At 40.0% G+C, this 26,616-nt stretch overlaps 1 protein-coding gene across 1 annotated transcript in view; it reads left to right on the top strand.

The window, feature by feature from the left end:
* Positions 1–26,161, top strand: part of LOC121506749 (dedicator of cytokinesis protein 3-like) — a 172,513-nt gene extending 146,352 nt beyond the window's left edge. The window contains exons 27-54 of the mRNA XM_041782604.1: positions 10–108; positions 1,994–2,088; positions 2,205–2,280; positions 2,851–2,951; positions 3,941–3,999; positions 5,057–5,205; positions 5,353–5,438; positions 5,649–5,675; positions 7,499–7,594; positions 8,480–8,540; positions 9,802–9,895; positions 9,998–10,146; positions 10,732–10,818; positions 11,093–11,197; positions 11,365–11,506; positions 11,788–11,954; positions 12,402–12,488; positions 13,357–13,536; positions 13,775–13,858; positions 14,790–14,906; positions 15,174–15,292; positions 17,636–17,780; positions 18,157–18,238; positions 18,342–18,460; positions 20,689–20,776; positions 20,905–21,024; positions 24,229–24,314; positions 25,284–26,161. Coding sequence (XP_041638538.1) covers positions 10–108; positions 1,994–2,088; positions 2,205–2,280; positions 2,851–2,951; positions 3,941–3,999; positions 5,057–5,205; positions 5,353–5,438; positions 5,649–5,675; positions 7,499–7,594; positions 8,480–8,540; positions 9,802–9,895; positions 9,998–10,146; positions 10,732–10,818; positions 11,093–11,197; positions 11,365–11,506; positions 11,788–11,954; positions 12,402–12,488; positions 13,357–13,536; positions 13,775–13,858; positions 14,790–14,906; positions 15,174–15,292; positions 17,636–17,780; positions 18,157–18,238; positions 18,342–18,460; positions 20,689–20,776; positions 20,905–21,024; positions 24,229–24,314; positions 25,284–25,982 — 3,519 coding nt within the window. The 3' untranslated portion in view covers positions 25,983–26,161. The remainder of the gene's footprint in view (positions 1–9; positions 109–1,993; positions 2,089–2,204; positions 2,281–2,850; positions 2,952–3,940; positions 4,000–5,056; positions 5,206–5,352; positions 5,439–5,648; positions 5,676–7,498; positions 7,595–8,479; positions 8,541–9,801; positions 9,896–9,997; positions 10,147–10,731; positions 10,819–11,092; positions 11,198–11,364; positions 11,507–11,787; positions 11,955–12,401; positions 12,489–13,356; positions 13,537–13,774; positions 13,859–14,789; positions 14,907–15,173; positions 15,293–17,635; positions 17,781–18,156; positions 18,239–18,341; positions 18,461–20,688; positions 20,777–20,904; positions 21,025–24,228; positions 24,315–25,283) is intronic.
* Positions 26,162–26,616: the final 455 nt, after the last annotated feature.

Raw genomic sequence — 26,616 nt, 5'->3', positions numbered from 1 at the left:
GATTGGCAGGGAGAGTACGTGTCCTGCCTCCTGTCCCTCCTCCGACAGATGACAGACATCCACTTCCAGCACTTGATGGAAAACTTCCAGAGCAAAGAGGAGCTCAAGGTACACAAAGTTGTACAAACAATATCACGGCTGTCAAACAATCCTATTTTAAATTGTCATCATTTGCTGAATCTTGATATTAATGCTGAAAATTCAGTCATTTTTCATTTTAAAACTATACAATTCCATATCAGCAATGTAAAGCACTTTTCCCCAGTGTGTTGATTCTTTAATTATGTGATTTCAAAGAGATGCATTTTATGATGTTACTTTTAGATTGTTTATCTAAATGAGTACTGCCTTGGCTGGTGTGAAACAATGACTCAAAGGTAGAACACAGTATAAGAAGACCTTATTCTGTGAAATACACTGTTCAAGCTCTTGCATAAACACCCTATTTTACACCGGATGCATGTTGGCATGTCAGCTGTGACTCATGCTTTCTTGATTCTGTTGTAACCTCAACAAGTTCCCCTACATGTGACTTTATTCAATGCATAACAGAAAAGCAGTGAAAAGCATTCTGTTCAAATGAGGAAAAGTTCTCAACACAAAAGCAAAACTGGACTATCACTTTGAAAAGCATGAGCCAGAAGTGTAACTATACTGTGTTTATACACTATATGGACATATGGACATACTTTATTTGTCCAAACCTACTTACTGAATTCAGGTGTCAATCAGACCTGTTGCCACAGGTGTATAAAATCAAGCACCTAGTCATGCAGTTTCTATTTGCAAACATTTATGATCAATCTGAAGAGCTCAGTTTCTTCAAGTGTGGTACTGTGATGGAAGCCACCTTTGCAAGTTTGTGAAATTTTATTCCTGCTGGATATTCCACAGTCAACTGTAAGTGACATAATTAGAAAGTGGAAGGATTTAGGAACAACAGAAACTCAGACATTAAGCAGAAGACCATGTAAAGTCACAGAGCTGGGTCAATGTCTGCTGAGGCGCATGGTGTATTAAACTCACCAATGCTCGACTTCATAGTTGAAGAGTTCTGAACTTCCACTGGCATTAATGTAAGCACAAGAGACATGCAGTTGGAGCTTCATGAATGAGTTTCCTTGGCCAGTCTGCACCATGCAAGCCTCACATCACCAAGTCCAATGCCAAGCGTCAGATGGAGTGATGTAAAGCACACTGACACTTGACTGGAGCAGTGAAAATGTGTTCTGCAGAGTGATGAACCATGCTTCTTGTTTGGCAGTCAGATAAGCAAGTCTGGATGGTGTTGGGTTTTTCAGGGGCCCAGCCAATTTTGTGGGCAAGCCTGCATGCAGGAGAGCATGTACAAAATGACTTAATGACATCCAGTAATCCCTGCTTTCTGACTGCAGTTATAATCACCAGGAGTGGGTGTTTAGCTGCTTTATTTATGTAAACATCCCCATTGAGGGTTAAAAATTAAGCTGATAAATACTTCTACTTTGTAGTTTGTACTGTCTCAATCTAGATGTACTAATAAAGGGTTCTTTACTTTCTGTTTGGATAAAACCCTGCTTTTATTTTGAAGGAAAACAAAGAAATTCTGGTAGATTGAAACTTACAAATAAAAATAGGTGAATAGTAAAACAGAAAAAATGGTCAAAGACATTTGACTTGTCAACTTAGCTTTCTGTGATTTTTTTAATGAGATATTGAGACAAACAGTGTTTGAGGTAGTCTACACCACTGTGAGAGCAGGGCCTGCTAAAGTGTGTATCATCCAGCTGTTGCCTTGCTAACTACGGTATGTCTAAAAGGACAAATACCAAGTGATAATGGGATTTTTAAAAATTCAAGGGGTAATTTTGGACCTTTATCACATCTCAGTTAATGCATTAACACTGACAGCCCTAAGCAGAAATGATAAATTTACACTGTTTCACTGTTTTACATTTCATTTGTAATGCATTTACTAAAGAGTTCGCTCTCTTCTTCTTGTTTGTCTGTGCAGGAGTTCTTGTTGAAGATTTTGTGTGTGTTCAGGAACCTGATGAAGCTCAGTATTTTCCCACGAGACTGGAACATTATGAGGCTGCTCACCAGCAAGTACGAAGCAGAGGCGCTTTACAATGAACACCAGAGTTTTCATGAATAACTGTTGACTGTAAAACATACAGTAGTGCTAAAGTACCGGTTACTGCTTGTGTGTTTCCTCTCTGCAGCATCATCCTGACGACAGCTCAGTACCTCTCCCCAGCTCTGCACAAGAACTTCACAGAGGCAGAGTTTGACTTTAAGGTACAGCACTGATGAATAAAATATATAAATTCATTGCTTGATTTAAAGTGTAGATACTCCTGGTCAAATACTCCAGTTCAAGTAAAAGTTGATCAGTCAGACTACTTGCCTTTAGAACTTTACTTAAGTATTTGCACTACTCTAAAAAAGGTCTAAGTGTTGTTGTATTTTCACAATGCAGGAGTGCAAAGTTTTTTGACCAACCAAACAGACTATACTGCAACCAAGTCAATACCAGCACAAACAAATTTATTTTTAGATATTCATTTGAAACAAAGCAAATTTTCAGCTGTATTCATTGAGCAGCAGTGTGGTGCATCAGCATTAATGCATGCAGGGATCAGTAAGAAGTACGTCATATTAAATGCACCTCTGTGCCAAGAGAAAGACCGGGATCGAAAGTTGGATCAGCTGAGTGTATCACTACCATGAACTGCATGAACTAACGCTAAGCCTCATAGAGAAAGCAGTGAATCATTATCAGACTACCGAGTGCAAATGTTCTGTTTTGCATTGAAGAAGATTGATGTGTGTGTGTGTATTGTTCTGTGTTTGTGTGTTTATGTGCAGGTGTGGAACTCATACTTTAGCTTGGCCGTGCTGTACATCAACCAGCCCAGTTTACAGCTGGAGACTCTGAGTCCTGCAAAGAGGAAAAAGATTTTAGACAAGTAAGAAACACACATAAAATAAGCATTATCACCACTTCTTTTGAGAAACTGCAGAAATATAGGACCATGCAAAAACACACTCATGTTTAACAAAAGTCAAAGACCTTTTTCCTCTTTGAAATGAGAAACCACACTGCAGATGTGGCAACCTACTTTTACAATCCGCGTGGGTACAGGACAAGACATTCTTTGGAAAATTTTGCAAACTGACATGTATGAATGATAGATAAACAACTCATGTCTAGAATCACACCCACCTTATTTCCACTCAGTTTTCTGCCAAAAAGTGTGGTTGGTTAGAACCAGCTGAGAAACAAAACTTGCCTTTTGTTGTGTGTTGTCTTTTTTTTTCATAGTGACTAAAAGTGAACCACTCACTTTTACAAAACAATCGCTTCGCTCAAAATCATAACCTTATTCCCTCGTCCCTGTTCACTTTATAGTGAGCTGTATATAGTGGACTCTATGGTGGACTCATCTGCACAGCACAGAAAAACTGATTAAATTTTGGAGCTCAAAGGTCACTGCATCATTAGCTATTTTGAGACTAAATTTCTGCATCCTCACATAAGTTAGCCTTTTTGGAGCTATACCTTTTTTATGCATTGAGTCTTTTTTTTTAATTTATTTAGGTGAAGATAAAGAGAGAAACAACAGAACATCAACAATGACTGCAGGGTTGCAAAGAACCGCCTGTCGATATTTCTAGTAAACTTTATGCAGAATCTACAGAGAGCATAAAAACTACTCTTAAACTATCATCTTAATTTTTGTTCATAATATCCCCTTGTTAAATCTGTAGACCAGAAATATTATGCATCTCTCTCAGATGTTCAATCCCCAAGACAACAGCCAATGTATTCAGAGGTTATCCCCATTTTCCATGCCTTTCATTAAAAGGCTCTGGGGTCTTCCCTCTGAAAATTAACATTAAAAAAACATTTCAGTATCACAGTAAAGGGTCAAATCTTCTGTCTGTCTGTCTGCAGGTATGGCGACATGAGAGTGATGATGACCTACGAACTCTTCAGTATGTGGCAGAACCTGGGTAAGATTTCCTCACATTTCCAGCCAAAGTGTGGATCCCCAAACCCTGACAGACTATTGTGCTGATGTGTGAGGATAAAACAGAGGAATGGGAACAAGCTAGCCAGTTTGCAAATTGACAATTATGTATTCATTGTATTAGAATGATGATTCTGAATCAGTTGATGTCATCAATTTAGGGGTCTCAGGAGGGTGGCTTCTGGGCAGATCAAACCTCCTAACGGTCCTATGCATTGTCGCAGTCACATGATCCAAAAGGTCACATGCAGGCTGGAAGTAAAAAGCCCCACTTACAAATGAATGGGAATGGAAGAAAGTTAGTCTTTTAATCTCTAAATGGACGTGCACACTGCAGTTATGATCAGAAAATTTCTGCATATATTCAATATGATCCCTGATGATCCATCAGTATGCAGCGCCTCGTCATCTTCAAACTACTCGTAGCTCAGGCAGAAAGAAAATAAAACTGAAGCTTGCTGTATAGCCTCAGTTAAACCCAAACATTTAAAGGGTCTTGCTGTCCCATACCATGCATGGCATGCTTGTCCTTCTCTTCATGCCCTATACGTCTGCTCTCAAACTGCTCCAAATCCAACCACGCCTGTGCACATATATGACTACATGTCATATTATGACTCACACAGTTTACTCAATCGTGGCTTATTCTGACCTGTTTATGTTGGATATGACTCTCTGCTACTCTGCCGAGCTTTGGAGTAGTTGTTGAGAGGAACATGCTGTGCAGCCATGCTTCTGTGCATGTAAAAGCAGTCTTACAGTGCTGAAGCTCACCTCTTTCATCAAAGTTTGGGACTCAAGTGTGCTTGGAGATGATATGCACTCTTAGTATATTTAAGTTGTGCTGGTTGTTGCAGACTTTATTCTACTCAGAAGTTAGTTGAGTTAAGTTAAAAGAATTTTCTTTTTTAAATAAAATCAAAACTTAAAACATTTTCCTGAGAGAAAGCTCCTTTAGCAGTTAATATGCACACAGTTTTGTTGATTCACTCTCTTACTAGCTGAAGGCAAACTGATTCCTGCTGTTCCTGCTGTTTTAGGTGAGAATAAGATCCATTTCATCCCGGGGATGATCGGCCCATTCCTGGGAGTAACGCTGGTTCCTCAGGTGGAGGTACGAAACATCATGATCCCCATCTTCCATGACATGATGGACTGGGAGCAACGCAAGAACGGGAACTTCAAACAGGTCCACAAATACTCTCACAACCTCCAACAGATTTAGAGAAGCATCATTTACTTACTGTAGAAACAGCTCAGGTCACTTTCTCTAAGAGCACTTGCACAGACGCTCTTAGTTATTCATCTGTATTTGTGCATGGTTGTGTGCGTTTAGGTGGAGGCAGAGCTGATTGACAAGTTGGACAGTTTGGTGTCTGAAGGGAAAGGTGATGAGAACTACAGAGAGCTCTTCAGTCTGCTGTAAGAAACTTTTTCTCTTAGTTTCTGCAAAAGTTTCTCTTTGTCTCTAACATTCTTCACTCTTTCGTTGTGTCTGTTTGTTTCTGATTTCTAATCTACCTTAACTATTTTTCTGCCACATCTCCTTTTTTTCTTTGATAACAAAAATTAACTTTCAGTTTCTCTGCTCTAACACGTCTGTTGTTACTTCACTCTTTGCTGCGGGACTAGAACCCAGCTGTTTGGGCCCTACCCCAGGTATGCCTTTCACTCGTTCAGCTTTTTGTACAAATATTTAAAGGTATAGTACCATTTTTTACACAAGGGTTACAGAAGGCATGCATCAGAATTAAGTGTTCATTTAGTTCCTCAGTATTTGGGTTATTATTACAAACATATCGGTTACACAGGATAAAAGCAACAAAAGTCTGGGATCCATATTTCTAGGTTTTTCTAATTTACAATCTCAATCCCCCGAAAGTTGGGGCGCTGTGTAAAATGTTAATAAAAACAGAATGTAAAGATGGTTTCATCTCATAAACCCATCTTTTATTCACAATAGAACATAAAAACATATCAGATGTTGAAACTGAGACATTTTACAATTTCATCAAAAATATTGACTCATTTTGAATTTGATGGCAGCAACGTGTCTCAAAAAGTAGGGACAGGGCCAATTATACCATTGTACCATCCCTTCATTTAACAACAGTCTGAAAACATCTGTGCAGTAAGGAGACCAGCTGCTGGAGTTTTAGAAGAGGAGTGTTGTCCCATTCTTGTCTTATGTAGGATTATAGCTGTTCAACAGTCCTGGGTCTTCTTTGCTGGATTTTTCTTTTTATGATGCTCCAAATGTTTTCTATTAGAGAAAGGTCTAGACCGCAGACAAGCCGTTTTGACTGTGAAGCCATGCTGTTGTGATGGATGTGGTATGTTGTTTAGCTTTGTCTTGCTGAAGTAGGCAAGGCCTTCCCTGAAAGAGATGTCTTGATGGGAGGATACGTTGTTCTAAAACCTGTACATACTTTTCAGCATTGACAGTGCCTTTCCAGATGTGTAAGCTGCTAATGCAACCCCATACCATCTCTGATGGTGTGAGAGATGCAGGCTTTTGAACTGTGAGCTGATAATAAGCGGGATGGTCCCTCTCCTCTTTAGTTCAAATCTATGGTTACCAAAGAGAATTTCTAATTGTGATTCATCTGACCACAGAACAGTTTTCCATTTTGCCTCAGTCCATTTTAAATGATCTTTGGCCAAGAGAAGACAGTGGCATTTCTGGATCCTGTTCACATATGGCTTCTTCTTTGCTTGGTTCAGCTTTAAGTTGCATTTGTGGATGGCATGGCCAACTGTGTTGACAGTTTTTCTGAAAGTGTTCCATAGTTTTTAGACGCAGTGGTGAATCTCTGCCCATCTTTACTTCTAATAGGCTCTGCCTCTCTAAAATAATCTATTTATACCCAGTCATCTTACTGACCTGTTGCCAAGTAACCTCCTTAGTTGCAAAGTGATCTTCCAGCCGTTTTTCATGTGCACCACTTACTTTTCCATCTTTTTGTTGACCTGTCCATGCTTTTTGACATGCATTGCTGCCATCAAAAGGAGCTTTTTTTTTCCATGAAATGTTAAAATGTCTCAGTTTCAACATCTGATATGTTGTTTATGTTCTATTTTGAATGAAATATGGGTTTATGAGATTTGAAAGTCATTGCATTCATTTTTATTTCGATTTTACATTGCACTCCAATTTTTTTGGAATTGGGGATGTATGTCCCTTTAGTTGCTCAGTATCATGGTTATGTTTAGCCTGTGGATCTCTGAGATAATTATGCACTTCTTAAACCTTCATCAGCATCATTCTGATGTCATGTTTGCAACTGCTGGAGACATCCGTGTCAGTCTTATTGCAGTGGAGGTTTAAACAATTCCAAATGTATCCACTAGATTTTGCAGTGGAGTTGATTTTGAGAGGAGCTGACTCTCAGTCTTTGCAGAGGATAAAAAGAAGTACCTTTGGATCATCAGCAGGCTGTTAATAAAGTCCACTGTCTCATTTGTGTGTGTGTTCCTTGCAGCTTGTTGGAGAAGATCGAGCAGGAAACATGGAGAGAGACCGGGATCTCTTTTGTCACCTCAGTTACACGGCTGATGGAGCGACTGCTGGACTACAGGTAACACAGAGAATACATAAACAGCCAAAAATGCATGCATGCTTGTATGTTTATTACCAAATTTCTATCATTTTTCAGTAGTTTTCTCCCCAATGCTAGTGTACAGGGAAAACAAGAGTGGTCCTACTAAATGATCCTGTTGAGCTGGTGATTAGGGCAGTCAAATGTCCCTTTCCACACCCTTTTTTGAGTAAAAGCAAGCTCTGAGACTGTAGTAGTGATAGTTTTGATAACAGCGGTTGCAGCATCATGATAAACACAGAAGAAGGAGCTCTGACATTGAATGTGGACAAGAAAGGAGTTAAGTGGTCATATTTTTGACCAGTTTCATGTTCCCAAAAGCTTGAAGCCAGCAAATGCTCTGTGACAGCAGGAACTGTCACCTACCAGCCTTTAAACATATTAGCAATATGGTTAAAGGTGATGTCAGTTTCTCTGGTCACAAGATGGGCTTGTTTCTCCAGTTTGATGGAAGGAGTCTGAATAGACACTGTGATATAACTATACGTTTATATTTTTTTAGTTTTGACACCAATTGTGATTCAGAGAAATCATCATTAACATGTTTACCTAGCTAGGCATTGACTATGAGCTCCTAATAACCTTAAACTGTACTTTTTTTGTATTTAAGGTTTTAAATCCACGACCCCCTGATTCCCATTAACCACCATTCATTCAATGCTATATTTTCACCCAGAATGGGATGTGGCCAGTGCCATTTGGTTAGAGAACCCAGATAGATGTTGTTATCCATGAATGTAGCTCAACTTTGCTGTGCGTGTAAATGTAAATAACAAATCAGTAGTGCAGAGGCTCTTTGTTAGATGAGGAACAATTGTAATTGGAGAGGATGTTTGTCTGATTGTTTCTTTTCTCTGTTTTTAGGGACTGCATGAAGGGAGATGAGACAGAGAATAAGAAGATTGGCTGCACAGTTAACCTCCTGGTAAGATTAATCTTAAATTCATTTATTGTATTGGCACAAAAACATGTGTTTGTGAAGATTCCCAAGTTTTACTTTGCAAAGTTTGGAAATGCATTTTGGAATAGTGTGGAAATTATGAGTGATGGCCAAGTCACTGAAGATTAGTAGTTAGTAACTAGTTACTATTATCAAAAAGAATCTGACTTACTGCATTATTAAAGTAACTAGTTACTTAAGAACTCCTTATGGCTTAAATCAAACTAATTCATGTTTTGTGGCAGTATGAGAGAGAATAGCTTTTTCATATGACTTTGTAGCCATTATCATCATGGTGGAAAGTGGTGAAACAATGAAACACAAAAGAAATGTTTCTAAACTTTTTAGGGTTAAAACATTTATTTCAAATCAACACTCTTTAAGAAGAATAAAATAGCTGTAAAAAAGTATTACAGTTACTCTAATCCCAACATTGTATGCAATCAAATTGATGTACTGATCTGGTCACCAGCCTTGATTAACAGAGGTTAAACATTTTTTTGGATAAGCTGATGTTTTGTGTATTTTATAACTTTACTGGTTCCTTATACTCTATCCCCAGTCTAAAAATGCTCAGAGCAGATTTACCTCAATAACTGGTGTATATGGTGCACATTTTTACCCATCTTTTACCCATAAGATTGAGACTAATGTAACAGTATAAAGAGCTGAGACATGCACAGTGATCATGACTGCAATTGTAGCAGTGAAGCATTGAGACCGTCAGGGTTTGGTGCCACTTTTGAACAGCTTTTCTCCCTCATTTAGTCATAATCCTGCAAGTACAGAAAATAGTGTTTCACTATTTATTAAATAAAGCTTGCTGGCTATATTGAAAGACTCCTCGTTTATAGACAATATGTGACCAGAGGAGGTGGGCAGAGGGACTTAAGGGCTGTGTTTTAGAACAAATATCACTTCTGGCTGAGAGTTCAGCTAGCATACTGCAGCTAACTTAAGTGCAAACTCTCAATAGCGAAATCAGAAAGTATTAAAGGAGCAGCCCAGCTGCCCAGAAACTGCACATTGTTAACTTTGCAATCAAAATCACTGCACAAGGAGATAGTTTAAACATTTTTTTCCCCTAGGGGAGACCCCTAAAGATTATCTTCAATTTATATACCAGTGCAATGTATAATCTGAGTTGAACATTAATTTATATGCTATTAACTTTAAAACTCTACACAAATAATGCATAAATATGTAGAGCTCACCATATGTGGTTATCTTCTTTGTTTTGCCTCAGAATTTCTACAAGTCAGAGATCAACAAAGAAGAGATGTACATCCGTTACATCCACAAACTATGTGACATGCACTTACAGGCCGAGAACTACACAGGTACAGCACAGAAACAAAGATTTATTGACGCATAGTCTCACAAATGCCATACGGAGGATTTTTTATTGTTTTTTCTCCATCTTTGTTTCTTTTTGTCCACAGAGGCTGCGTTCACTCTGCTGCTGTACTGGGAGCTCCTACACTGGGACGAGCGACCCCTCAAAGAGTTTCTACATTATCCCGCTCAGACCGAGTGGCACCGTAAGGAGGGGCTCTGCCGTAAAGTCATCCACTACTTCAACAAGGGGAAGGTCAGGACTCACACAGCTATGATTTAGTTAATTATAATTCTCAGCAGGGGTGGGTTTAGTCATTTGGAGGCCCCAGGCAAAGACAAATGTGAGGCCCCTTCACTGTTCAGCTAAAAACAACCGCAGAGAGTCAACAAAATATTTAGCACTTTTCTGGTGAACTACAGAACATACCTTAATATCCAAATGGCTGACTTCATCAGCTCATCCTGTTATTTATAATTATAATATGTCATGATTCATGAGGATGGGCTGCCTCAATTTTCGATATTCTATATTCTGTACTGTAGTATGTATTATATTATATTATATTATATTATATTATATTATCATGTAAATGTTGGTTTTTCCAACAACTGTTTTAATTTCATGTGTCCCAATTGATAAAGAACAACAAAGACAAATGATACTAAAAATCCTTCAAGAGAAATTGGACCACACTTGTGTGAAAAAAAAACAAACCTGTTAGCAACCATCACACGACAGCTAACACCAGTCATTAAAAAGATGTAAAATGTAATTTTGAACATATTTATCTAACCATGGGGTGAACTAAACTGTCTCTTTGTGTGTTTGTGTCCTTAGTGTTGGGAGTTTGGTATCCCGCTGTGCAGAGAGCTGGCCTTTCAGTATGAATCACTGTACGACTATCAGAGTCTGAGCTGGATCAGGGTAAGCAGAGTCATCACACACTACCTCAGAAACCACAAAACCACAAACGACATCACATCCTGTTTTTTTACTGTTACATTCGAGCTGTAAATTACTTCCTGTGTGCATCTCACCTAGTCATCTGAAATAGGAAGTATACAGTAATAGTGAATCTCTATTTATGACTGGCTGGTTTCATGTCCTGTATATTCACTGGTAAAGAAATACGAATCTATTTTTTGTTGTTTTGGTTTTGAACTGATGACTGTATTCTCTTTATAACATATGTGTAAAGAAAATGGAGGCAGCTTATTATGACAACATCATGGAGCAGCAGCGTCTGGAGCCTGAGTTTTTCCGGGTCGGATTCTACGGCAGAAAGTTCCCCTTCTTCCTTAGAGTGAGTTTCAGTTTTGTTGTGAGGATAAAGTGTATTTAAACTCAATATAGCATCAGCAACAAACAGAATAAAAACCTTGAAACCAGCTCAATCCTAAAATAAAAAGTGTTGCATCTGAAGGCTCTTTAAGCTATATTCTGTCTGTCTTGATTTATTTTCCTCTCCAGAACAAAGAGTTTGTCTGTCGTGGCCATGACTACGAGAGACTGGAGGCCTTCCAGCAAAGGATGCTGGGAGAATTTCCTCAGGCTATAGCGATGCAGCACCCCAATCAGCCTGATGAAGCCATTCTGCAGTGTGATGCACAGTGTATCCTTCAGCCAAAGCTAAATTAATACACCACTTATGAGTTAATGAGTACTCAGAATACAAAAAAGTGCAGTACAGTATTTTTTTTAGATACAGTCCTGTGCATAAGTTTTAGGCATATAGAGCCTGATGTACTACAACTAAGGGTTGGACAAGAGGTGGCGTCCAGAGTCAAGCCTGACAAATGTTAACACACATACGTGTCAATCGGCAGTCAAGCACAGTACTGTATGTGAAAACAGGTCCGTTGTTGTCTTTGACCCTCCCCCTCCTCGGCTCAGACCTTCAGATTTATGCTGTCACACCAGTGCCAGAGAGCGTCACCGTCCTCCAGATGGACCGAGTCCCTGATCGCATCAAGAGCTTCTACAGGGTCAACAACGTCCGCCGATTCCGTTACGACCGACCGTTCCACAAAGGACCCAAAGACAGAGACAATGAGTTCAAGGTGAGCCAAGGAGAGTTTAATCACACTATCAGTGTTGGTACTATTGATAAAAGAAAAATGTGCCCTCTAAACTTCCTCTGTTCAAGACACAATATTCAGTTTGTACCATAACCTAACCATAATGTTGAATTTATCCAAGAGGATTTTTGAGAGAGCTTTGTGAGCTTGCATTACAACTTTTTAAACATTTTTTGTCCTCCTTCAAATTTCCAAACTCGCTCCATTTGTATGCTCTGGTTTGGTTGGCTGGTTGGTTATTAAAAAAAGAGACAAGCACTTTGTTATCCGACACATTTGCAGCTACTAGACAACGCATACTCATCCCGTACCAGGATTTCAATTTGTTCTATGCCCTAAGTCCTATGGAAAATGAAAAAGTGTGTGCATCCCTCTCACCTGGTGGATTTAGAGCTTCTTGTCTGATATTTGTCGTTTTCTGTGTTTCAGAGTCTCTGGATCGAGAGGACGACCCTGATCCTCACTCATCCTTTGCCTGGTATTTCACGCTGGTTTGAGGTGGAGAAGAGAGAGCTGGTGAGTGACGGAAGAGAATTCTTATTATTCATATTGTAATAGTACCCATGCATCAGCAGTATCTTTTAGTTATTTCCCTGCTGCCCTGGCATCTTGCAAGATGTGTTTGAGCTCCAAGTCAGCTGGATTTCTAAGACTTTATCCTGTGTAATTTTTGTTCTCCAAACCATTTTTGATAAGTCAGCTGGAAAAAGGATAACATTGGCTGCAATATAGCGGTCATCCCTATTATATGTGTCCAATCAAAGAAAGTCAGATGGGAGACAGGAAGTGAACAATAGCACTAAGGAATCAAAGGGGAATGGAGGAAAGTTAAAACTCTAAATGGACTTGCATTCTTCAGTTATCATCAGAAAATGTCTACATACATTACCTGTGATCCCTAAACTTTATATAAAGTTAACTGTCCAAACTAATTCGCCCGGTGTGGAGGCGATCAGTAATACAAATGACTCAGTCCTGCAGACCCCCTTCTACTTCTCTATTTAGATGACGGGACACAAGAGTCTAGAGAACTCTTGTACTGAGCTACGAGACTAGCTGCATCACTTTAACAGCTTTTCACCCTCGTTTTGCAAAACATGCTTTCAATGGAAACAATGATGCAGCATTAAACAAATAAACCTTGTGGGGTAAGCAATGAAGTCATGATGAACAAATGCAATGAACTAAGTTACTTGGAGGGAAATCTGTTGAGGTACAACTGATTAAGAAAGTCAGGGCTGTAACAACAGAAGTTTCATTTAGCATGTACCTGGTATGAAAATGACGGTGCATGCTAAAGCTGACACAAGCCAAAGCAGTCGCATAGCCAATATGCACCCAGCCTGAAACTGACATAACTCTGAGCCTTTTGTCTCTCGTTCAGGTGGAAGTGAGTCCATTAGAAAACGCCATCTCTGTGGTGGAGAATAAGAACCAGGAGCTGCGGACTCTGATCAGCCAATACCAGCACAAACAGCTGCATGGAAACATCAACCTGCTGAGCATGACGCTCAATGGGGTCATCGACGCTGCCGTCAATGGAGGCATCGCCAGATATCAAGAGGTCACTAAACTACAGGAATATTTTGATGTGTGTAGATCCGCATGTGTTCTGGGTTTGCATGAAGGCAGTCTTCAGTGAATGATGAATCTTTGTCTGTATTTATTCACTTGTAGCTTAGATATCTGATTTTATTTGCCCAGTATACCCACAGTTTCAGAGATGCAGGACATTTTATAGACTAGTGACTATTTCTGAATCTGATGCCACATTTTTATGGAGTGTTTTATCTTTGCTATAGGCTTTCTTTGATAAAGAATACATCACCACTCATCCTGAAGACACAGACAAGATCACACAGCTTAAAGACCTAATGCAGGAGCAGGTGAGGCTGTATTTAATCCCACTATTTATCATCTAATCATGTGAAACATCTGTGAGCAATGGTGTCAAATGTGAAAATCCAATTTTTAGAAAAATCTAGCCGCAGTATTCTATCTTACACCCAGCACATAGCCTACTGTGTACATTCTTTCCTTTTTTCCACTTTACGGTCTTCATTTTTTAATGCAATGTACTCTCATTATTTAGATAGCAGATGAATAGCAGATAGCAGAAGTTATACCCCCGTTGGGGTTTGTTCGTCTCAAAAAGGACAAAGCCAGGATGCTCCTTTACTAATGGACAGAAAAAGGCTGGTCCTTAAGCCATCAGACCTGGTCAAAAGTCTGTGGTGAAGTGTTTCTGATATTTAGAGGAAGTGTTTTGTTTCTGTATATGCTTATTCAAGTGTGTTTCGTCCAATACAGCAGGTACACACATAGCACACATGCAGACTGTCCAGCAAAGCTGAATACAGTCAATGAATCCAGCAGAGAAAATCAGAAAATTAATGTTTTCAGCCAACCCTTATTTTACATTTAACTTACAAGAGATTAATGGACATGAATTCTGTCTGATCTTGTTGGTTTTTTGGGAGATTTTAACCGCTAATGAGGGTGGCCATATGTCCGGCTTTTGCCGGACAGTCTGGAATTTAAATGCCTTGTTTGGTGTCCGGGGCAGCCTCAAGCCGGATGCTTATTTGTCCTCCTTTTGGAGTCACACTCGAACATAACGCAGCTTACTGTCCATTGCTCGTTTCTCTGCACATCAGTCCGGTGTTTGTATGTTAAATATGATTCTGGTAATGTATACGTGTATTGCAACAAATCCAAATTAAAGCGTGAATGGAAAACTTTAAGATGAAAAGGTAGGAGTTATTTTTCTGTCCCCTACAGTCATATATTCATTAATGTTTTGATGTTTATCTTTAGGTCCACATCCTGGGAGTCGGCCTCGCTGTGCACGAGAAGCTAGTGCACCCAGAAATGCGTCCCCTACACAAGAAGCTGATCGATCAGTTTCAGATGATGAGGAGCAGCCTGTGCCATGTGAGTGCAGGAAAATATTTACAAAAGTCCATTATCTATTGACTGTTTTTTTAAGATTTTCAAACTTAAGAGCATAGGGGAAACTTGAAAGAAAGAAAAACATGCACAAATTAAGAAATACAAGCCCATTCTGATCAGCCAAAAGTAAACGTGTCATAGCAGAGGGTCCAACTTCTTCAAATTAAGTATTTCCTCTCACTATTAAAAATGTGTCTGATTAAAACACATGTGTGATTCCCGATAGGGCAGTGTGAATATTCAGAGCAGTGCTTCTATGTTTCTCTACAGGGTCTGCCTGGTCTGGACAAAGCAAACGCCCACAGAGGGATCCTGGCTTCTCATGGCCCCATGAGCCCAGAGAGCTTCAAACTAATGCACCGGCACAGGTCAGCAAACAACAAAGCACAACAATACACTCATATTTCTCCATATTCACCTTGTCATCAACCTAAAATTAGAAATGTTCTGTTTTCATTGAGCAACAGCTGCTGCAGTCATCTGTAATATTTTTAAAGTTCCCTCTCCTTTCATCATTGAAACTTAAACTCCTGCCTGTCCATTGAATCTGCACATGTTGAAACGGCATTTCTTAATAGCCCATATTACACAAGCTCCTTAGTAATTTCTCAGATGATGCAGTCCTCTCCCCCAGTCTGCAGCTCTCTGATTACTCAACACTTTCTATAATTTTAAAGGAAGTTTAACTGTAACTGATACCATGAACCTTAGCCCTGACTTCACTACAAAACTACACCTTCTTGGATGTGTTACCTTTATTACTTTATAAAGCCATCATGGTCATTTTTTTTCTTTATATAACAATTAAACCTAATTTTCTCAAGGTGAATACAGAATTCTACAAAGTAATGTCAATGAAATAAAAATATTTTATGTTAAATAAGTGACTGTATAATTATTCACTCCCTTTAGATCCCTTTAGATCGCCAGATCAATACTGATCAGCAGTGCCTTGACCTTCCAGACACAGGCGTCTTTATACTACAATCACTTGAGATACACTCACTGCACTCAGGTGATCCCTGTTTCACAAATTGTGAGACTACTAGCACCAGTTGACTGGACCTCTTATGAATTAGGTCAGTCACTTTAAAGGGGGTGAATATTTAGTCAGTCACTTATTTAACAGTGTCCATTTTTATTTAATTAAACTAACTGCTTAGAATTCTGATTTAATTTGTGATATTTTTTAGGGTCAAACAGCTGAATTATATTGTCCATTATTGATTTATAAAATCAATGAAGAGTAAAACATCCAAGGGTGTGAACACTTGTCACTTGTACTGTGCATATGAGGACATTACACTGCAGATTTCCAGCAGCATAGTAATCATTTTAATTTTTGAAATCATTGTCCAGAAATTCCATCAAAGTTTAAGTTATATACTAGAAATGTTGGAGGAATTTGCTTTGAAATTTTCTAGAATTTTCACTAAAAGTTGGGGGGTTGTTTGGATACTCTGGAGGGTTTGATTTTACGTTTGGGGGGGAAGTTATTATTAATATATTTTGGCACTCTCGTGGGAATTTTGGAAATGTATCTGTTTGTTGAATTATATGGAACTTTTCCTGAATTTCAATGGAAATTTGGGGATTTTTTCTTGAATATTTGGTGGGACTTTGTTTGGAAATCTTACATAATTTTCCAGGAAATTTTTGGATAATTTGTTTGCTAATTTTTGGTCATTTGATTCCAAGTCTTGGATTGAATTTGCTTTAAAATTTTGCGCAATTTAATAGTAAATTTCTTCTTAATTCTCCTACTTTTATTACTCCTCTTCTTTGTGCAATCCGTACTTTCTGTCGATATTTTTGTAAACAAACCCCTGGGCTCATGTAGACATGCATCATGACTAAAGGCTTCACTATAACTGTATTCAGTTGGGCTTAAATTCAATTGAAGAGGAGGGTTAAAGCTCAGTTTAGGGTGTGACAAAAGACTAAAGGTTAATGTCCTGCTGGTGCCCTCAGTTTTTCTCATTGCATTCGTGAAACTCAGTCTTGATTTCAGGTCTATTAAACCTTTCAAAATGAAAACACTTTGTTGTTTTTTCCTCTCAGATCTCTTAATCCAAACTGCCATATTTGCAGCTATGGATCCTCAGACATTAGATATTAAACTTGGTCTAAATCAGTGTCCTTTAGATTCTCTTTGGTAGGCTGAAATTTTAAAGCAGACAAACACAGTCACTTTTGTTTTGTTTTCTTATTTTTCTTATTTTAATGTTGACGTTTCTTGACAAAAGCATGACTTTTATAGGAGGGTTTCTTTAAAGTCATTCTTACATTTTCTCTTCCTCACTATTCTGAGCACTGATTTCATCTGCTGCTTCACTCATTAATGATCTCTGATTTCCTTAACGTCACTTATGCTGACGTCACTGTCTGATATTCATCCATTTTTCTTTCTCTCTCTTTCTCTGACTCTTTCTCTCACCTAACATTTTGCCTTTTGCATGATCTTGGCTGCAAACTCCTGCATTACTTTTACCAAATAACTTCATGCATGTTTTGGTTGTTTGCCGTTCTGTGTTTGTTTCTCTTTGGTTGTATTTTGCACGGTTCCTGGCTCCTTTTTCCTCCTCTTCCTCCCATCCTTCACCCTCTTCTTTGCTTCCTTTCCTTCCTCCCCTCCCTTCTCTTCGCTCACTCCCTCTGCCTCTACCCCTCCTTTTTTCTACCACTTCCAATCCTGGGTTCCCTCCTCTCAGTCCTATTGCTGTTTTGACTCCAATACGCAACTCCTCCTCCTCTTTCTCCTCTCACAACTCCAGTGAGACAGGGACTGTCGGCAGTCTGCTGATCCTGGCTGACGGGATGGTGGTGGACAACCCCGAGGACTTCTACCGCATGCAGGTCAGTTATTCTCTGCACCATTAGGGTCAGAGAAAGAAATAAACATTCCTCAACCATTATAAAGAACATTTGTTCTTAAAACCTTCTCATGCAGTTTTTTTAATGCTGCAAAGGAGTGGATGGACACTAAATTAAATTTAAATGTGTTGTTTCATCTACATGTACGGGTTTAGCACTGCGCCCCCTAGAAAGTAAAAGTATGTTTCAAGACTAACCCAGGGAGCATCTTTTGAGCAGAGCCTTCATGGCCAAACAAAACTGTTGGTCCATTGTTCAGTTAACGGCTGAATGTCTGACAGCTTAGCTCTAAAATGTGTAGAAGTTGAAAAAAAGCAGAGGCAGGTATGATAACTGTACTTCTTTATTCTGACTACAGGCAAGCCCATCCTCCTCCAGCCTTAGCTCCACCCACTCTGCACCCTCTCAGATGATAAACTCCGCCCCCTCAACCATCAGAGGTAAGCAGCTTAGACTGTTCAGAACCTGTTCCATTGTTTGATCAAGGATGATTTTTTTTTTTTTTTCAGAATCTGATACATTTTCTCCCCTTCTTGTCCACAGTCGGCTCGCCGTCTCTGCCGGATAAGTACCGACACAACAGAGAGATGCTGATGCTGCTGCCGCCTCACAGAGACCGACCAAGCAGTGCCATGTACTCCAACCTCACCGAGAACGGACAGGTAACAGATATGACCTAAAAACACTTTCATATTTTTACACTCTCTCTGACAAAAATTGGAACCACATTGAAGCCGACCCCTCTCACTCCTGACGAGGGCTTTTTGAGGCCGTCACCTCTGGCTGGAGGCTAAGGTCCATCAGGACCAAAACCCCCACCATAAGAAAGTTTCTTCCCCTCTGCTGTCAGCCTCATGAACAGACTTCTCTTAGGCTGTAATGCTTCCTGGACCGTGAACGTTGACATGTGGCCTCAAATCAGGTTTCCTGCTTGTAATGTGGAATTCAACTAAATGAAGCAGAGCCTGAAGGCTCACATCAGCTCTGTTTATCAGAGCTGTATTTTAAAGTCAATTAATGATGAAGTTTTGTGATGAAGCTTTAGATCATTTGTAGTGATTCACTTTTTACTAAAGGTAACCTGTGAAAAGATTGCTTTGTGGTTGTTAATTCATCTGCAAATTTCGGGCTGCACCCTTTTTTTAAACAAGACTAGCGTACCCAGGATTTCATACTTTTTCAAATACTGCATCAGATACTTTCACTTCACCACTTAATCTGTGATGAATATCGACAAACATGTTCGATTTTTAGGCTTTCCCATATAGAACCAGCATGTTAATCAGAATTCATGGGACAGCTTTAAAACATAATCTGTTGTCAGTAGATACCCTGCCACCTCAGATATTATTCTATCGTGTGACTGATCTGCTGAAATTTAAGGTCTTAATTTTCCTTCAAGGTAAGAGGAAGAAGAATAGAGTTGAGTTTGGGTTATATTCACCTATTTTCACCTTAGGGCTTGTGGTATCTACTGTAATAGCTCGGCTTCATCCTGTGTCTTTATTAACGTACCGTTATGGTTCCCAACATTTCTACAAACAGTGATCCTCAGCTGGAGGCCCGAGGTCCACACCCGGCCCCCCACATCTTCCCATCCGGTGCCCAGAACCATGATCAAATTCAGAACCTGTGCAGAGGAAACACACATTATAGCATTTTGGGTGCTTCTTTTTTCATAAACTCTCTACAGCTGTTAAATGACTTGATAAGTGAGACAGTTCATCAGGAATGATTTTATGATTCATCCATTTTTCAGGGTTCCCACTTTCAGCTGTTAGTAGCATTTAGAATTCATGATGAACATGCATTTATCAGTCCATTCATGATAAAAAACTCACAATTTCGGTGGAAACTTTTGGCTTCAGGAGTTTTGGGAGTGCAATTTGCCTGCTTGGGTTATTCACTCATCACTACACAGCATATTAGCATCAAACCCAGCAACAGACAACATGACAGCCATGGAAAAATTCAGCTAAAATATCTCAGTCGCCCCCTAGTGGCTGGCTGTGGTATAGGTACCAATCTCACTGTTAGAGCCCAAAGAGTCAGCCTCCAGAGTGCCTTTCAAGGGGAAAACTGGCCCTTTTGCAAATGTAGTTGCTGATCCCTGTTCTATCAGCTGTGGATCTTTACTGATCACGGTTAACATCATCAAGATGTAGTTTTTAAAACTGCAGTTTTCAGCTAAAATAAAGCTGCTTATTCACTACTGATTCTGTCACCAGTACAATCTTTTTGACTCAGTGGCTGAAACAACAGACATGCAGTGATTGTGATGTTACATGACCACCCTCTGTAGTCTACCAACCAAGTGGAGGAACAGGTGCAAACTATTTTTGGATTTACTATACCAAACCATTACAAACCATAATAAATCAAACTGGACCACCTGGTGGAAACACAGCTTATGCATTACATTAATGTAAATTGGACTTATCTCTTCTCTTTACTAGCCATTTAGAAAATTGCACTATAGCCCAATCACTGGTAAACCTGCATATCTGTACAGTCTCGTCTTTTTTGCACCTTTTACATACTTTTGTGATGTTTATATTGCATTTTATATTTTATTTTACTACTATATTTTCCTATAAGAATCTATTGAAGTTTATAGCCTCTTAATATTTCTATTAGCCTCTTGATTTTTATTCTTCTTCTTTGTTTTGCAACAAACCCCAAGTCAGATTGCTTGTATTTGAAATTCTGATTCTGAAATCACCTGCATCTAGATCAGCCAATAGAAGTATTCAGTAGCAGTAGCCAGTTTTAACCTGATGAACTTGCTAAGATTAAAACTAATAATCAGTAGAAAGAGAGGCTGATAAAATGTTTTATTTTGCATGATCTTTTCCTAAACATTTGTTGATGTTATCTTCTTTCTCTTTAGCCCACAAACCTACAGCGAGCATTGTTCCATCAGGTGATCGGTCCGTGCAAACCCTGCAGTGACCCAAACCTGTCTGTGGCTGAGAAAGGTGAGCATGCTCACCAACGCTGATGTGCAGGACTATATTTAAATAGACGCTCCACTTACCGTCTCCTTCCCTCGCTCCATCCACTTCTCCGTCTACTCTTCTCCCTCCTCCTCCTCCTCCTCCACCAGTCCTCACCACCCCCAGTAGTTGGAGTTTGGACAGTGGTACCAGAGACGCCCTCCCATTCCTGTCCGCTCATGTGGGCAGTGTCATGGCACCTCCCGTCCCCCCACGAAACCTGCCTCATGGTATGAACACACCGATTATTCTCTGTATGAGTGTTTTATTTGATGATGAGCGAGTGCATGGGTTGTCTCTCTTTGTATTTGTCTGTCATGGCTGCAGCTGCTGCATATGTGTGTGTTTTTCTGTAAATGATCTCAGTTTTACTCAGGCTCCTCTGCAGGGTGTGTGAACATTGTTGATTTGTTTTTTTACAGTAACAAATGGCCAGAGCTGGGCACACAAGCTTTAAACATGCAACATGCAAGTCAGTTTGAAAAACTGTAAACTTCTGGTAAATTGGGTTTAATGTCATTTTCATTTTTAAATTGCTCAAACTATGTGTAATACTTACCTTGAAGGAGAGGGACAGAAAATAAAAAATGATGAAACTTGTTACTGACTTGTATAACAGGAATTGTAATGCATCAATGAGGGCACACAAGGTGCAGCAGATGATTTAAAAATCTATGATTTCAGAAACATTACAGACCACAAACATGAAAAAATAACTGCACTTTGTATGTTGCAAGTATTATCTGAGATAACGAGTCAACCTTATTAGTCCAAAATGTCAAACACAAAATTAAAATTAACACATATGTAAGAGATATAAATAAAAATGTAAATGTATACATAGATATATGAAATCATGAGTTTTGAAGGTTAAAATATGAGATGAAAGTCAAAATCATGGGTTTTTTTAAAGGTCAGTGTATGAGATAAAAGTCAAGATCGAGAGTTTTAACGATCAAAATATGACAAATTTGAAATGATGTGTTTTAAAGGTCAAAATATGACATAAATTTCAAAATCATGAGTTTTTAAAGGTAAAATATGAGTTTTATTTCGAAATAATGAGTTTTAAAGAAGGGACTGCATGGCAGCTCAGGGGTAAGCGCTGTTGCCTCACAGCAAGAAGGCCCCCGGTTTGCTTCCAGGTCAGGGCCTTTCTGTGTGGACCATGCATGTTCTCCCCACGCACACGAGGATTCTCTCCAGGTACTCCAGCTTCCTCCTACCACCAAAAACATGCTCATTAGGTTAATTGGTGACTCTGAATTGGCCATAGGTGTAAGTGTGACTGGTTGTCCGTCTCTATATGTCAGCCCTGTGATTGACTGGTGACCAGTCCAGGGTGTACCCCGCCTCTCGCCCAATGACAGCTGGGATAGGTTCCAGCACCCCCGTGACCCCAAACGGGATAAGCAGCAGAGAAAACGGATGGATGGATGGATGAGTTTTAAGGGTAAAAATTGAAAATATGAAATGAATACCCATATTATTTTCCTTTTCCACATTTTTGACTTTTTTCCAGTTATTCTGCTATTATTGCTCTTTAGTTTTTCTTAAGTTCACATTTATATACTGGAGGAAATATGCAGACCTCATAAGAGAGGGCCAGTTTAAATAAAAATATATGATATCTTTTTGGTGAAGAAACATGGTGATCAATTTGACTTCAGAAAAAGTGTGTCCAAACACAACAGATTTACAATATGGACGAAAATATTTGGCCATACCTGTTAATTATTGCAGGTGTTTCAATCAGACCTGTTGCCCGAGTGTTTAAAATCAAGCAGTCTCCATTTGCAAACATTTGTGACACTAATTGGAAGAGCTCAGTGACTTCTATTGTGGTAGTGTGGTGGATGTCACCTTTGCAATAAGACAGTTCATGAAATTTCATCCCTGCTGGATTGAGTGTGTAGTCATCTTGAGTCATCACAGTCAGTTTATAACTCAAGTCTGATGAAAGTGCACAAAGCTGATGTTTTTGTTGTTTTTGGATTCTACCAGTAAAGATGAACTGATTTACTGCTGTTAACGGATTCACAGTTAACAAAGTTAAATCTTTGGTCATCTGTGCCCACTTCTGGTCATAATTCCCTCTGTGTCTGAGAAGGTTTGAGCCTCATCCAAGCTACTTTATCACTGCCCAAATAAAAGGCAGATCAGTGTTCACTCCACTTTGTTCATTTGAGCCTCATCTGAGTACATTTGACACTAAAATGTACTTGAAATTAGAGGCTTTTTAGAAAACCACTTCCTGTCCCAAACACTCCTCCACTTCCTCTCTAGTCTGACCTCTCCCTCTCTGAAAACCTCTACCTCCCTCTCTTTCTTTAAGTCTATATCATCTCCCTCCTCTTCCTCTCCCAAACCCTCTTTCTCCTCCTCCTCTTCTTCTCTGAGGTGTGTGTGTGCATCATTGACCGTTGTTTAAAGGTGGACAACATGTCTCCACCTTCTCCTTGCATGTATGAAAGTCTAGGTCGGTATTCACTGCAAGAGATTTTTTGGGGGGGTCACCAGATGAGTTTTCAGAATTTCTTTGCTACATAATAGCCTAGAAACTATGCAAAAAAGGCATTCACCAGCAGTGCTCTAGAAGTAATATGGGCTTGGCAGGCTGGCACTTTTTATAGTTTACAAACGAAGGAGCTTGTTGGGGGGTAAAACTCATGCAGAGGCTAGTCAGGAGAAATGCAAAACCATATATTCCACAAAGAAAAGCTTTCAGTGTGGCTTTATTCTCTTTATTTGATAAACAAATATGATCCAGTTTTGATGTAACTGCCACTATATTATAGCTACATACATCCAAGCTAACCACTACACTACTGGCAGCCATTGCTATCGACTTCCAGTATTTCTCCATCCATAGCTTGTGCCTCTGATTGGTCAGGTCCGTTCTCAGATGTGGCACGATTGTTTCAGACTGGAGCATTACGAGATGGATTTGCCAGATGAAATGGAATCTTGCTAGTCAATCTGCTTTGCCATGTTCCTCATTCTGCTGAAAATCACCAATAAACAGGGTCTCCTTTTAAACTGGAACACCAGCGTTTGCTAGTGTTAGCTTTAGCCCATTCAGTGCTTCTCTCTTAAATAAGACATTGCTATGGAAAATGCTAGTTTAGACTTCATAAAATGATTTAGATGTGTCTCATAGTGACATTTTAAAATGTAAACATTTTTTGGCACTAACATCCAGAGAGTAGCATTCCCCTTTTGCTGTCCAAGCAAGGCTGGGCCAAAAGGACTGTGTGGCATCAGATACAAAAGGTCTATTCTGCAGCCAGTCAGCAGGGGGAGCTCTAAATGTTTTTGTTTCACTTCTGGTGCGCTGTTCTGTCGTCCATCTTTATATCCGGTCTATGGTGTGCATGGGTGTGTGAGTGTATGTGCATCTCTCTCAGTCAGTCCTGCTGTGTCTCCCCCTGTAGGCCAACACCTGTCGATGCACTTTGATGCTTTCCACCACCAGGTCAGCGACCTCCCTCCAGCTCTCCCCGCGCGCTCCTTAAGAAAGGTATCCTCCTCCTCCTTTTCCTCTTCCTCCCTCTCCTCTTCACTCTGACTGCTGATTCGCTGTCTGTCTGTTGGTCTGTGGGCCTGTTTTTGGTCCATTCTTGTCCACGCTGTGGCCAGAATGGTTTATAATTTCACTCTCTTGTTTTGCATGACTTTAATTAGCATGATGACTTTAAATGAAACTGCAGAGAAGTTCATTTAAAGTAAAGTCACAAACTACATCCTCAGAATTTAAGTCATTGAATATATTTTATATTTTCTTAGACCTAACAAGCCAGCCAGAGAAATATTTAGCAGAGATAAGACTGTTTAATCTGTCTGTGTGTGCTTCCCTATCCCAGATTTCCTTATCAGATTATTTTTAATGTTGTTATACTCAAAACAGTTAGCACTTTAGTTTTATTATATTATTTTTCTGTGGACTCAGTAAGTTTAACCATTAAGATTTAAGAGAAACAGATGAAGAAAAATCCTTCATGTTTGTCTGCTGTCTCCTTTGTACTTCTGCTTTAAAGAGTAACTAAACCTCAGCTGAGGTTCATCTACCCAGGAGTTTCAATAGATGCCTTTCAAATATGGAGAGGGTTTGTAGGGAGGGAGAGTAAGACACGCCCTCTCCCTCCTTCCTACTGTCCCTTATCAGCCACACCACCATTTAGTCCATTCTGCTCTTTTTAGCTTATATTAATTCAAATATGGGCAATTAAATTAGTTCAAAGATGGTGATTGCAGCCATTAAAATTAAAAGCTAAAATGTGACTACTTTTTACTCACTAAAACTGGACTTAAATGTTTTGTGTTTTCGCTGACTTAACGTAGATTAAAACTGTAAAGATTAAAAATGACTAATGACTAAAATTAAAAGTCATTTAAATCTAAAGAGCAAGACTGAATTTCAGATAATGCCAAAATGACACTGCTAACACCCTGAATGGCCTCCCCTCTCTCCCCCTCTCTCTCTCTCCAGTCTCCCCTTCACCCTATACCTGCCTCGCCCACCAGTCCTCAGTCCATCCTGGATGGCAGTAACTCCACCTTGTCAGGGAGCGCCAGCTCCGGAGTCTCCTCCCTCAGCGAGAGCAACTTTGGTGGCCCCGCCTCCTCCTCTGACCCCCCAGCCAGTCGCACAGACACCCTGGAGTCTGTCCCAAGCAGCCAGGCCTGGACCACCGACCAGGAGGACCTGGACTCTCCTTACCAGCCCGTCAGGTACAGTGTCTCTGAGCCTGAAGTCCTGGACGGGGTCAAAGTTCCACCCTGCCGCAGCCACTCTGCCCCAGGAGGAGTCACCCCGGCTCAGGCAGGAGGTCAAATCCAACCCCAGGTTCCCAGCCCGGCCTCAAGCGGAGCTCCACAACCACCACAGCAGCAGGATGGTCTGCAGCACCCTCAACACCACCACCATTTCTACCACCACCACTTCCACCCACACTACCTCCCCCACCACCCGCCACTCTACCACCTCCATGAGCCCCCACCGGTTCTGCCCCCCAAACCCTACCTCAGAGAGGGCTGCATCCCTGAAGAAGACCCCCTCAGCACCCAGTCTGCTCCTCCTCCTCCTGCTCCCCGACCAATGCCACGCAAGATCTCCCAGCCCATCATTGCCGCCACCAAGGAGGAGCAGGCCAAGGTGGCGTGGGAGCATGGCATCAGCGAGGAGTGAAACATCAGAGGGTGATTTAAGAAACTCTTAGAAGTGAAATAGACAGATCAGAAACTTTGTCAGAGGAAAGAAAGAGAAGCAAGGAGATTGGCTGAAGGAAAAACTGAAGGATGAAATGAGGAAGTTTCCTCTCAGGCGATCAATAACTGACCTGATCAATGAAGGTAAAAGTCGAGAGATGGGGGTTCAGATCATCTTTTTCCTCAGCAACGCCCCCCCCCCCCCCCTTAACCACAGCCCTTCTCATATATCTGAGTCCATGTATGAGGTCTGTTTGTTTTGGTTTAATCAGGACATAATACTTTATCAGTCCCTTCACTGAATCCCTCATAGTGATGTCTGTTAATGTACTTTTTTTTTTTTGATCACCCCCAGCCTGAAGTTGCACGGATATCCCTCTGTGTCAGATCAGCTGTTGATTTTATTTTATTTTCCAACATCAAATATTTAAACATTTTTTATAAGAAAAAAAAACACTCCCTCTGAAGATGTTTAAACAAGCTGCACTTTATCAAAGCACCAAAAAATAGGTCTAACAAAACATTTCACGTATTTTTTTATCAGATGAAGGAATGTTAAAGAAGAGACGGTTCTATGGGATTATTATGAGGTTGCATGTTATTTATATAAGAAC

The sequence above is a fragment of the Cheilinus undulatus genome, linkage group 3 (assembly GCF_018320785.1).
Source record: "Cheilinus undulatus linkage group 3, ASM1832078v1, whole genome shotgun sequence".
In the NCBI taxonomy this organism is placed as follows: domain Eukaryota; kingdom Metazoa; phylum Chordata; class Actinopteri; order Labriformes; family Labridae; genus Cheilinus; species Cheilinus undulatus.
The sequence above is the reverse complement of the archived record's forward strand: the minus strand, read 5'-3'. Positions and strand labels throughout refer to the sequence as shown.